Genomic DNA, 14,273 nt, shown 5'->3' with positions numbered 1-14,273 from the left:
TTGTGAAACATCAGGATATCTCACACTTTCAATTCTGCCATCATGTCAAATTTGACAACAAACCTACCCACAAAATGTCATAAATATCGGTGTAGAATTGAGACTTAACGGTTTTTAACTGCCAAAAATAAGTTTTTTTGACTGGAATAGTTTGTCTTGAAATTCAGTTTGGGACAACGGACCCACCCACTAAATTTCATAAAGATAGGTGAAAATTTAAATGTAACGGTTTTTAACTGCCAAAATTATGTTTTTCTTCTGGAAAAGTATGGAGTGAAAATCAGTTGGGGACAACGAACCTACCCACAAAATTTCATAAATATCGATGAAGAATTGAGATTTAACGGTTTTTAACTGCCAAAAATAAGGTTTTTTGTCTGGAAAAGTATGTCTTAAAATTCAGTTTGGGACAACGGACCCACCCACTAAATTTCATAAAGATAGGTGAAGAATTGAAATTTAACGTTTTTTAACTGCCAAAATTATGTCTTTCTTCTGGAAAAGTATAGAGTGAAAATCAGTTGGGGACAACGAACCTACCCACAAAATTTCATAAATATCGGTGAAGAATTGAAATTTAACGGTTTTTAACTGCCAAAATTATGTTTTTCTTCTGGAAAAGTATGGAGTGAAAATAAGTTGGGGACAACAAACCTACCTTTAAAATTTCATAAGAATCAGTGAAGAAATAGGATTTATCGATTTTTTAACGGCCTTTAAATCATTGGTGATGTCATCATAACCCAGTCGTTGTAGTTGTCGTCGTAGTTGTTGGTGTTGTTGTTGTCATGTTCGTTGTCGTGATTGTTGTTGTTCTCGTGTTGTTGTTTTTGTTGTTGTTGTTGTTGTTGTTGTTGTTGTTGTTGTCGTCGTCGTCGATGTCATTTGTTGTTGTTGTTGTTATCGTCGTCGTCGTCGTCATCGTCGTCGTTGTCAGAGGTTATTTCTAAAGATTTCATTGATAGTCTTTGTTCTCGTCACCAAGACTTGCTAAGAACAAGCTTGGAACAGCAAGAGTTCCAAGAACAAGATTAGAACAACTCATTACATCATTACCAGTACGTCATTTGTATTTAGAACACACTTTAGAAAAAAACTCTTCAGCTACAAACCAGTCACCCTCACATGTCCGAGGTGTTTGTCTAAACAACTTACTGAAATGTTTTGAGGTTTAATGACCATACACATGTTGAACCGGTGAGTGTCTTCCGCTGCTTAATTCGCAAATAACTATTTTATTAAAGTCCGCTTGAAACGCTCAAAGATGAAATTCCATGTTAAAAAGTGACAAAAGTTTCACATTTTCCCGTTGTAACAGCTTCCGATGATATTATATGAAAATTCTGATCCTCTGAGAGGATTCCCCGAAACAAAATCAGTTTGTACGCCTAATTTTAATAGAATTGTCCAAACAGTGTCGCTAATATTGTGCTAAAAGATGAATTCTAGAACAATGTCCAGACAGACACCACTTGGCCAAAAAATTTTCAGTGCTGGGAGATGAAAAAAAAAACTACCTCGCTACGCGCGGGCTCCGCCCGCGCTCCGCTTGGATAATAATAATAAAGTAGATGTGTACTGCCGGGCAGTACATACCCCAAGCGAAGTCGTCCATCTGTGTGTACATGATTCTCTCTCTCTCTCTCTCTCTCTCTCTCTCTCTCTCTCTCTCTCTCTCTCTCTCTCTCTCTCTTAAAATGTGTCATCGATGACGTGTTTTCATACTTGCTAATGCGGCAGGCTAATCATGACGTCAAATTGAAACTTCTTGAAGTCTCTCAGAAAGGGACATGAAAACCATGTGGGGGTTACTGGTTTGGGCTGAAAAAAAACCCAACTCCACCTAAAATTCAAGCGCCTATGGGGCTGAATTATGCAGCATAAATTGTGAAACATCAGGATATCTCACACTTTCAATTCTGCCATCATGTCAAATCTGACAACAAACCTACCCACAAAATGTCATAAATATCGGTGTAGAATTGAGACTTAACGGTTTTTAACTGCCAAAAATAAGTTTTTTTGACTGGAATAGTTTGTCTTGAAATTCAGTTTGGGACAACGGACCCACCCACTAAATTTCATAAAGATAGGTGAAAATTTAAATGTAACGGTTTTTAACTGCCAAAATTATGTTTTTCTTCTGGAAAAGTATGGAGTGAAAATCAGTTGGGGACAACGAACCTACCCACAAAATTTCATAAATATCGATGAAGAATTGAGATTTAACGGTTTTTAACTGCCAAAAATAAGGTTTTTTGTCTGGAAAAGTATGTCTTAAAATTCAGTTTGGGACAACGGACCCACCCACTAAATTTCATAAAGATAGGTGAAGAATTGAAATTTAACGTTTTTTAACTGCCAAAATTATGTCTTTCTTCTGGAAAAGTATAGAGTGAAAATCAGTTGGGGACAACGAACCTACCCACAAAATTTCATAAATATCGGTGAAGAATTGAAATTTAACGGTTTTTAACTGCCAAAATTATGTTTTTCTTCTGGAAAAGTATGGAGTGAAAATAAGTTGGGGACAACAAACCTACCTTTAAAATTTCATAAGAATCAGTGAAGAAATAGGATTTAACGATATTTTAACGGCCTTTAAATCATTGGTGATGTCATCATAACCCAGTCGTTGTAGTTGTCGTCGTAGTTGTTGGTGTTGTTGTTGTCATGTTCGTTGTCGTGATTGTTGTTGTTCTCGTGTTGTTGTTTTTGTTGTTGTTGTTGTTGTTGTTGTTGTTGTTGTCGTCGTCGTCGTCGATGTCATTTGTTGTTGTTGTTATCGTCGTCGTCGTCGTCATCGTCGTCGTTGTCAGAGGTTATTTCTAAAGATTTCATTGATAGTCTTTGTTCTCGTCACCAAGACTTGCTAAGAACAAGCTTGGAACAGCAAGAGTTCCAAGAACAAGATTAGAACAACTCATTACATCATTACCAGTACGTCATTTGTATTTAGAACACACTTTAGAAAAAAACTCTTCAGCTACAAACCAGTCACCCTCACATGGCGGAGGTGTTTGTCTAAACCACTTACTGAAATGTTTTGAGGTTTAATGACCATACACATGTTGAACCGGTGAGTGTCTTCCGCTGCTTAATTCGCAAATAACTATTTTATTAAAGTCCGCTTGAAACGCTCAAAGATGAAATTCCATGTTAAAAAGTGACAAAAGTTTCACATTTTCCCGTTGTAACAGCTTCCGATGATATTATATGAAAATTCTGATCCTCTGAGAGGATTCCCCGAAACAAAATCAGTTTGTACGCCTAATTTTAATAGAATTGTCCAAACAGTGTCGCTAATATTGTGCTAAAAGATGAATTCTAGAACAATGTCCAGACAGACACCACTTGGCCAAAAAATTTTCAGTGCTGGGAGATGAAAAAAAAAACTACCTCGCTACGCGCGGGCTTCGCCCGCGCTCCGCTTGGATAAAACATTCTTTTATAGCGCTGTTCACCGCCGAATGGCAGTCTCATGGCGCTTTACATTAGACATTAAAATTTAACATTTTACATAAAAAGTTTACAACAGATTTTACTTCAGGATGATGCTATAGTGTGATCCAAACTTACACTAACTACAAATTTGCCTCCTTTTGCATGCATTTCTGTAATAAAACAATCACGCGTGACTGCGCTTAATCCGTACACTCATATTGCTGTATGAACATGTACACAAGAGAAGGACACAACGGGATTTGCTTGAAAGTCCCAAGTTATTACTTTAGATATTTTTTTTGTTATCATGGGTTTTATGAATTTTCTTCTCTTATTCTTTTATAATTATTAATTAATGACCTATATGTGCTGATGACCAATTTAATTTCCTTTGTTGGATCAATAAAATGTTATGAGTTATGAGTTATGAGTCACTAGCTGCGTTTAATTCACAAAAGATACGAGCAAATGTTTACATTTCAGTCAAATGAAACCCACAAATGCGAAAGTATGTGTAATGATAAACACAGGTAAATACAAAATACTTTACACAAGATTTTACTTCAGGATTATGCTAGTGTGAGCAAAACCTAAACTTTTTTCATTCAATCAAGCATTGACTGACAGTGTTTACGAGTGCGGAGAGCGAGGTTTGTCTCCCTAGGTATGTCTGTGTGTGTGTGTTTGTCTGTACAAAGCATATCTAAATAAAAATACCAAACGGATTTTTATAAACATTGGTGTACACATGTTTGAGGGCATTTGCTTGTGTCGTTTTTCTCCGACTTTGAAAACTCTTCAAAAGAAAAACGGCATTTGGTTTAGAGTCACAATACCGATCAACACAATATACTAGCGAATGATTACACTGTAATATAATTGAACTCAGAAACGCCAAATTATGTATCGAAACACAGTCATAATCTAAATAGAGAATACTACATGGCTTGCTGTGTCGTACCAGATTTACACGAGTTGATTTTTTAAATATTGAACTGCGAGCGAAAGCGAGCTGTTCACTATTTGAAAAAGCAACGAGTGTAAATCTGGTACGACACAGCAAGCCATGTAGTATTCTGTTTATCCTACATACTGTACTTACGTGAATTTTACTGAAAATGTCTTGCTGTCGAGGCAGCTAAATTGAAGACACAAAAAACATGTTCATCAACACTAAATGTACAAAATCATATTACGAATCGCAAGAGATCGTACAAACTAGTATAAGAAACTGAACTTTAGGCAAATGTTCATATATCTTTAGTATTGTGAAGCGTTTTTTTCAGATTCAAACATATTTTATCCTTGAGAAGATAATAAGCTCCAATCTTCAACTTAAACAATGTTACGTCAACAGTTCGCATGACTAATGCGTTAAGATACGTTTAAGAATACCCAAAGATACATCTTTATGTCAGAAATGTACTTGAGCAATACATGATAAACTTCACACAATTTAATAAGTATTAAAATGCTCACTTAATAACACACACACACACACACACACACACACACACACACACACACACACACACACATACACACACACAAGCACACACACCCACACCCACGCACGCACACTCACTCGCGCACGCACAAAATACTTTGAAAAAAGCTAGGGTATACACAGAGTAGCATACAGACACAAAAATAAGCATTCAACACACCTGGCTAGTTAACACTGTTGCATCCGTATACGTCCAACATTATTTCACTTAGATGTTCGCTGCCTCCATTGGTATGACAATATTTGCAATAACACAGGTATGTCAATGCTGCACTGTACTATTAAATATGGAATGACAAGGAAAGTAGCACACGCTCAGAGAGGCAGTGAGAATATTTAGTGGATTTCAATCCAGTCCTGAGTTATAAAAAACATCGGAATACCCGATTACAACACGATCTTGAAAGTATTTGCCAAAACCAAGCATGCTCAGATTGAAAATAATGCTCTCAATAAAAAATAGCACCTGCATTCATACATTGAAACATTGATTTCATTATGGTTGATGTTCATGAGGCCAGTTAGGTGTTTCATAACTGAAGTTGTCTCCCTTCCTTCCTTCGCCAGCACGTGTGTAGCTGATATCTCAATTCTAAGCGTAGACATTGTGGATTTACTCAGCATAGTATGTACTCTCAATGTCAATGTGCTCACAACAGTGTCTGAAAGTGCGTCCGTTCATCTTTCGTTGGCAGATGATGACAAGGAAGTAGCTAAGTGGAATAAAGTGACTATGTATGAACACAAAACCAAACCACAAAGATCATACATCTTCCGGGGTTTCACTATAATTGTATACAATGTGGAATGTAAAATCAAAAAGATAAACAATTCAGCTCAGATGCATCATCACAAACCACACAATCACCAACAATAATGAAATAAAACACCCACGTACATGAACTGTGCAAGTGCAACCGCACTATCCCATTGCCTTCAATAAACAGAACATTCACATTGCAAAAATCCTTTTGCTTCTGGTTGTTCTTTTAACAAAAAGCATAACTTGAAACAACACCAATACCAAATTCTGTGTATACGTAAACTTTGAAGAAAGCAAGCAATTTTAAGGTTGCGAACGGTTACTAATCTGTATTTAGGGACGCCAAACGTTCTCGCCCGCAATTCTCTGGCATTACTACCAATACCGTGTACACTCTCTGATTACACATAACCGCCAACGTTTATTCAGAAAATGTATACACGTGTAGAAAGCGGGCAGACTACGGGGAAAAAATACACTCCAAGGACATTGCAACGTTCATGATGAAAAGAAGTGAAATTCGGCTTGAAAACGGCATAGGGCTCGGATGATGATTTTGAAAGAATGTACAGTCGAACCTGCCCTCGAGACCACCTCTCTTGCCCATTAAGACCACCCTTTAGGTTCCCCAACGGTTTTTACGACAATATAAATCACCTGTTTAATGTGACCACCTGTCTAAAGAGACCACCTGTCTAAAGAGACCACTTTTGCTCAGTTCCTTGGGTGGGATCTTTAGACAGGTTAGACTGTACTTCATTCATGATTATACCCAAACCTGGTGTAAAATCAGTACAATTTAATGTGTACGCAATTGTTGTGTGTGTGTGTGTGTGTGTGTGTGTGTGTGTGTGTGTGTGTGCCTTAATAATTGTGTGTGTGTGTGTGTGTGTGTGTTTGTTTGTGTGTGTACCTTGTGTGTGTGTATGTGTGTGTGTTTGTGTGTGTATGTGCCTTGTGTGTGTGTGTGCCTTGTGTGTGTGTGTGCCTTGTGTGTGTGTGTATGTGTGTGTGTGTTTGTGTGTGTGTATATGTGTCTGTGTATGTGTGCCTTGTGTGTGTATGTGTGTGCCTTGTGTGTGTGTGAATGTGTGTGTGTGTGTGTGTGTAAGTGTGTGTGTGCCTTATGTGTGTGTGCGTGTGTGTGTGCCTTATGTGTGTGTGTGCCTTGTGTGTGTGGTTGTATGTGTGTGCTTGTGTGTGTGTGTGCTTGTGTGTGTGTGTGTGTGTGTGTGTGTGTAGTGTGTGTGTGTGTGTGTATATATGTGTCTTTGTGTATGTGTGCCTTGTGTGTGTATGTGTGTGCCTTGTGTGTGTGTGAATGTGTGTGTGTGTGTGTGTGTGTGTAAGTATGTGTGTGTGTGCCTTATGTGTGTGTGCCTTGTGTGTGTGTTTGTATGTGTGTGCTTGTGTGTGTGTGTGAGTGTGTGCTTGTGTGTGTGTGTGTGTGTGTGTGTGTGTGTGTGTGTGTGTGTGTGTGTGTATGACTGTGTCATTTGCCAAGATAAATGTAACGGTGCAAACACATAAATACAAAGCCATGTGCTCTGTGCACTACATTATTTTCCAGTCTTGTTAAAACACATGTATAAGGGCAGTCTAACTTAAAGGCACAGTAAGCCTCCCGTAAACCATCACAGAGCTCCCCGAGCGTCTAAATACAGTACAAGCATACTTCCATTTGAACGCTCACCGAACGGGAACATCCTGGCTGCTTTCTGTCGAGCGTGAGACATTTTCAAAGAATTTATTTTCGTAGACTTGTTCGTTAACAACAACGGCGCCTCGTTTTTGCGCTAGACCTAACTTTTAAAATAGATCTAAATAATAAATTGACAGCTTGTTACACAAACATTCTTTAATCATTAAAGAATTCGTTTTTCATCAAGACAAGATCAGAACAATTCGAAGTTGTGAAAGTTTAAAAAAAAGAAAAGCCCGGAAGCAGGGTCACGCAAGGGTCGTAGCAGACGGTTTATCAGTGCAAATCGCCGTTCCTCTCAACAGTCAAAAGCCATCGCTAGAGTTCTTGTGAACCACAGCCGTTGTTTCGTGCGTAAAAAACGTGCTATTGTAGATAAGCTCACATCGAGTCGCATTCATGACTAACTGACGACTGCATTGTGAAAAAGGAAAACTGGATCACACGGGTTCACGATGGCTCAGGGGTAAGATAAACCACGCAAAAATAAATTCTTTAAAAATTGTTCGCTCTTTACGGAGGATGTTCTCAATTGGTGAGTGTTTAAATGAAAGGGTGTTTGTACTGTGTGTAAAAGCCTGACCGTATCTGTGATGGTTTACGGGAGGCTTACTCTGCCTTTAAGCACTGATGACGGTTTAAGGGACCGTTAACAAACCCCAGTAACAGCTGCACTAGAGAACAACTCTAAATGTTCATGTCTATACTGCTAAACACAGATTTCGTAATATCATTTTAAGAGACGGAAGCACTTTGCAGAGTTATCTCTTTATCCTCCTCTGCCCCCTTCTTCTTGTTCTTAAATTTTTTTCTTGTTCTTGTTCTTGTTCTTGTGTTTCTTCTTCTTCTTGTTGTTGTTCTTCTTCTGTGTTTTCCATACTTTTGGCTTTCTGGATGTTGCGGAAGGTTTCTGAATAGATGATGTGAGTATGTCGGTCTAGCAATAACCCTCACCCTTATATTGCGTAAAGTCCAACATCTGCGCGCGGTAGATGAAGCTCTAGTTTTTCGTGCCAGCAACAACTAAATTTAGCTCTGTGGCCTTCTGGTTTGGACTCTTAGAGGCAGATTTTCGGCTTTAACCAAATCAATAGTGATGCGATGACAATGGCGTTTTTAGAAGATGACCACGTCTGGCCCTTCTTGCCTCGAAAGTGTCCCTCTGTATTTTTCAGTCCACCTTTCCAGTGGAATGAGTTCACGCTGATTTGTGCGATCGGTGCGGTAGGCTTGGGGACCTTCCTTGTTGTAAAATGCGATGCCATGGAAGTACGGCACGAAGACTTCAATGATGTAGAGATCTGGATTGCCATTGATGGTGTGGAAAATGATGGTGATGGGTTTTCGAGGAGCTAAGTGCGACAACCACAACATTTCTTGCTTGACTGTGTTCTCAATTGCAGCCCGGAGAGCTTCCTTAGTATTTCTGCCTCTTAGCAAGACGCCTTCACAAACGTATTTTCCTGTTTTGTCTTCAGAGTTTGGAACCTTCTCTTCTGCGACACCGAAGAACACGGAACCGCCAGTTGCAAGCTGTGTAAACGCAGAAATATATTCCGCCAGCCGCCCTCCTTCCAATGCAGAAATCCAGACTACAGGATTCGGAAAGTTTGGATTGTTTTTCGGGACAGATTTTGCTTGTAGGCCAAAACTCTCAACGAAGACGCCGACAGTTCCAGGGATTCTAAACTCTTTGCCGAGGTCAAACTGGTATAGCTGCAAGGTCTTGCAACTTTCTGATGGCTCATCAGAGGCTCTCTGCCGAACCAGATTGAGCATCTGATCGTGTCTGATATCACGAATGGACCAATTCCAAGGAACCTTAGTGTGGAGGTGGAGAGTGCTGATTAAACTCCGATCCCTCTCAACTACACTGAAAATGACATGAATATTGTCGAAGAAATGACGAGTGAAGTTGTCCTTTAAGAGTGTGCTGTCAGGAATCATTTTGTCCATCACCTCGTCAACCTGTTCGTCAAAATCTGCAAGTTTGTACGGATTCTGCAGGTGCAGCACCGCTATTCCTTTGCCGTCATTAAGCAGGGCATTCATTGCCTCGCAAAATGTCCTTAGTCGCTTTTGCTTTAACGCCCTTTCCCTTTGTGTAGCTCGTCTAGTAGCAGTTGCTTCGTCCACAAAATTTTCAGGAAATGATAACGCCGTTGTAACACTGTTCTTAATACTAATGCATGTTCGGCACATTAAAGCCATCGCACTGCCTAGGAGAACGCCGTTGTAACAAGTCGCTTAATATTACTGCACGTTTGGCATCCTGAAATAAATAAAACATCGAGTATTACACCTATATCTTCTATCTATATATCTACTATATATCAACATGCATGAAAGTGTGTGTGTGTGTGTGTGTGTGTGTGTGTGTGTTTGTGTGTGTGTGTACGTCCGTGCGTGCGTGCGTGCGTGTGTGTGAGTGTGTGTGTGCGCTCGTGTGTGTGGAAACAAAACCCCATCCCCACTTCCCACCATCTTTCCGTCAATTGAACTGCCACAGAGATTCTTGAACTACTTCATTAACAAAATAATGACCATTCGAGACAATCTTGACAAAACACCCCCTCCCAACAATCTGATGCTGGATGCTGTTTTCACGGCAAACCTCTCTGTCAGTTTGAACCTGTGACTGAGTCCGATGTGAAGAAAGTGATTTTGAAGTCTGGTACAAAAACCTGTGATCTTGATGTTTTTCCATCACATTTGCTGATTGAATGTTTGGACACAGTGTTACCTCACATTACCTCCGTCATGAATAGTTCAATTCTCTCTGGCACTTTCCCGTCTGTCATGAAACAAGCTCTTGTCAAACCCCTGATAAAGAAATCATCCCTCGACCGCAATGATTTAAAGAACTACAGACCAGTTTCGAACTTGTCGTTTCTTTCAAAGATCTTGGAAAGACTGGTCTTGCTGCAACTTAATGCCCACTTCTCATCAAACAATCTTCTCAGCAGCTTCCAATCGGCTTATAGACCTGCCCACAGCACTGAAACTGCTTTGTTGAAAATTGTGAACGACCTTCTGATGGCTCTCAATAACGGTAAAGTGTCTGTTCTCACGCTTCTCGATTTGTCCGCTGCGTTCGACACCATTGACCACTCAATTATGACAGCCCGCCTTGAGGCAACTTTTGGCATCACAGGTTCTGCACTGTCCTGGTTTGAATCCTATCTCTCGGATAGGATTCAAACAGTCGTGGTAAACGGCATCAGTTCAGAATCCACAGTCCTTCAGTTCGGTGTTCCTCAGGGATCCGTGTTGGGTCCAGTTCTTTTTGTTTTGTACATGAACCCCCTCTTTAACCTCGTCAAACAGTATCCTATCGATCACCACGCCTTTGCAGACGACAACCAGTTGTACAAAGACAGTGAGATTGATCAAATTGATACCACTGTGAGTGAAATGGAAGACTGTGTTGTTGCTGTAAAGGTGTGGATGACGGCTAACAAACTACAGCTAAACAACTCGAAAACTGAATCCATGCTTGTCAGGTCCCAGTACAGATCTGTCCCTGAAAATTATTTGCCTTCTAGCATTCATGTCGGCGATAGCGACGTCAACTTTGTCTCTTCTGTGACTAATCTTGGCGTTACCTCCGACCACTTCCTCAACCTTTCCCAGCACGTCCAAAACATCTGCACAATTGCGTACAGTAACTTAAGGAAAATCAGTTCTATCCGCCACTATCTTACCCCCCAAGCCGCTCAAACTCTAGCCTGTTCTCTAGTTCTATCCAGAATAGACTATTGCAACAGCCTGTTCTATGGCTGTGATAAAAAACTTGTCGAGTCACTCCAAAAGGTACAAAACTCTGCCGCCAAATTGATATATCGTTCTAAGAAGTTTGATCATGTCACACCACTTCTTCGTTCCCTTCATTGGCTTCCCGTGTCCGCTCGTATCAGATACAAGCTTACTTGTATCTGTTTCTCTGCCAAATTTGAAGATGGCCCTAAATACCTCAAGGAACTGCTCGTCACATATGACAATCCCTCTGACTACAACCTCCGCTCACGCGCTGACAGTCGCAAACTGGAAACTCTCGAGCGAAGCTTGCCTTCTTTTGGAGATCGCTCGTTTGCTTCTGCGGCTGCCATTGTCTGGAATTCTCTCCCTTCCTCCGTTCGCCATTCTGCTTCTAAGGACTCTTTCCGCAGTTCCCTTAAAACGCACCTTTTTCGCGAATCCTTGTAAATTGTCCTTGCCATCTTTATAGACTGTTTTAGGTGAAGTTAGATTCGTTGTTTGAATGTGTCTTTTTTGTATAGTTGCTTCAGCTTTGATTGAGCCATAGGGTTGTGTATGAAATTTGCATTTAGTCTTTCTTATTTTTCTTGCTGAGTGTTTGTACAGTCTAGAGAGGAGACGGACATGGTGTGAGCTTGTCCAGGGGGGTATATGAACATCTCAGTGGCAGGGGGATGGAAGCACTTGCTAATGAGTGGGAGTGTGTATGCGCGTGGTGTGCACGAGGATGTATGCACGTGAGTGATATTTGTAAATGTGTATTATGATAATATCATCTTTGTATTTATATTATTGAAATTGTTATATCTCGATGTACAGCGCTAAGAGCATAGTTAAATTTGTGAAGCGGCGCTATATAAGCTATCTTTATTATTATTATTATTATTATTATGTGTGTGTGTGTGTGGGTGTGTATGTGTGTCTGTCTGTCTGTGTGTGTGTGTGTGTGTGTGTGTGTGTGTGTGTGCACCGCAGAAATATAACAATTTATCTTAGCACATTCCCATGCCATTTGTCGTAACAGATAATAAACATAATAAGTGTACGTCGATCGTCCTTTGTTTATGACACCTTTAGTAACAGTACTATCAGTGTGGAAAACTACGCTTTTCGCTGCACACAGTGCGACCAGCGTTCAACTGCTTTCACGACTGCAATGATTTCTTTGCTTTCGTAAGTCTAGTGTTGTGGTTTTGCTGCTGCAAAGGTTTTTGCAAAGGTCAAGTATGCAAAGGACCTTCCTGCAAAGGTCAAGTATGCGACGGAGAAAAAATCGCCCTCCCCGAACCACACATGACGCCCAGTTGAGAGAGCCTGCGGACTCTGTAGCTGCTGCTTGTTTGCGCGTTGTTTCTGTTGAAACTGCTGTAGCTTCTGTCGTAGCTGTTGTATCTTGTCGTTGCCCAACGACAGTGTGCAGGCCTGGGTGTCAATGTCCACCCCAGGAAGGTAATGCGCTGGGTAGGCCCCACCACGTTCTTCCAACTAATGTTACACCCTAATTCTCTGAGTAATCTAATCAATGTGAAAAGCATTTGTTCACACTCCTCTTTTGTTTCTGCTGCTAACCTATGGCAATGAGCGGGACCTACGTTACTGCCAAACAAGATAAGTAGGTGTTTTGTCATCACCAACAAGAGGCGAAGCCTTCAAGGCTCACGTAAGAAATCGACAAACAGTAACGCAAACTCAATCACTCCGTCACACATACACACACACAGTAAGCATAGGTGACACGGTGCAAGAGTGCGAGACACTAGATCTAGATCTGTCTGTCTGTAGCCTACTTACGGGGACACGACTGTCAGATGGCCAGATCGACACTGCGCTTTCGACAGCGCTTCCTCGCGCAGACACTGGAAACACGCTGTGCAGATTAACCTGTTGGAAATCTCCTTTGGTATCTTCTTTATCTATTTTTCTACGGGGGATAACCGGTCAAAGGCCGAGCGGAAGCCGAAGGCGGCGCCTGACACGTGTGAAAGCAAGTTTTGTCTGTTTTCTATGTATTGTTTGATTTATGTCGGGATTTAAGGTAAGCTACTGATTCAGCGATGACTAAATTTGTTTCTCGATGCATAAAAAGTCAAGGAGCGGTTGATATTTGCCCGTAAATAGCCTTCAAAGCTGAAAATGTCGGCGATCGAGCACCGGAAATGGTTGTTCGATGGGTTTTTTCACCAAATCAGCTCGTATTTGGTATGGGTACGGGATTCTAGAGGACGAAGGAGTCATAAGAGGTGCAAAGAAGTGCTATTTGAGAGTAGAATAAATCTTCCGAGCCAGTAGACAAGAGAAGGTCATATTTGAGAGATGCGCGTAGGCGGAGCTTTCCGACAAGCGAATGATACAGCAGATTAATCATTCGTTTTGATCAGAAACATAGTCTCTAGTTTATATGAATGAGTTTTTTTAATTAAAACAATCACGAGAACTCTCTCGCTTACCCTTATTATCCTTGTAAAATAAAGTTCTCTCTCTCTCATAGTTTCTTTTTGGCCTGTTGGCAAGTCTTCTCTCACTCGTTGAAATAATAGATACGTGTTGATAACACATGGTACCCGGGGGGGGGGGGGGGGGGGGTGAGTGAGCGCAACGGCAGCTGATGGCGGTGCCATTTAATGTCTGATTCGATCGCGGGGATGCATCGGCCGTAGTTTGGGGGGGGGGGGGTAGCAGCAGATGTTGCTGGGAAGCGTCGTTTTGCGCTCTGTGTCTCTGCCCGGGTTTGGGGAGGGGGGGGGGGGAGCTATTAGCGGATGCCCCTTCATGTCTACTCACCAGGGAGGGGGACGGGTGTGCCACGGCAAGGATTTGTACGTCTTGAAAGAAAGGGTGAGAGGGCAGCCGCGGACTCTGCCGCTTGTAACTTTGCCGGCCAGCCGGCTAAAGAGGAAACTCTCCAAAGTGATCTATGGCAGCATAGTAGCACCAAAAGTAAAATTACTGATTTCATTGATGTCTTATGTTACAAGCACATGTTAAGACAAGCAATTGTAATATACCTGTGAGTCTTAGTAATATCCACATATTATACATTTACTAAAATCTCCAGAAGTTATCAATATCTGTGATAATATAAATGTATGTGCATTTCC

General features: G+C 41.0%; 1 protein-coding gene across 1 annotated transcript; it reads right to left on the bottom strand.

The window, feature by feature from the left end:
- Positions 1 to 8,319: 8,319 nt before the first annotated feature.
- On the bottom strand, positions 8,320 to 9,468 carry LOC138949855 (uncharacterized). The gene has a single exon (XM_070321636.1). The coding sequence runs from the start codon at positions 9,466 to 9,468 to the stop codon at positions 8,533 to 8,535; it is 936 nt and encodes a 311-aa protein (XP_070177737.1). The 3' UTR covers positions 8,320 to 8,532.
- Positions 9,469 to 14,273: the final 4,805 nt, after the last annotated feature.

Source organism: Littorina saxatilis, linkage group LG16, assembly GCF_037325665.1.
Source record: "Littorina saxatilis isolate snail1 linkage group LG16, US_GU_Lsax_2.0, whole genome shotgun sequence".
NCBI lineage: Eukaryota > Metazoa > Mollusca > Gastropoda > Littorinimorpha > Littorinidae > Littorina > Littorina saxatilis.
This window is presented reverse-complemented; position numbering and strand designations above follow the sequence as displayed.

Coding starts and splice junctions, on each gene's coding strand:
- LOC138949855 (XM_070321636.1), bottom strand. CDS start 9,468: ATGAATGCCCTGCTTAATGACGGCAAAGGAATAGCGGTGCTGCACCTG.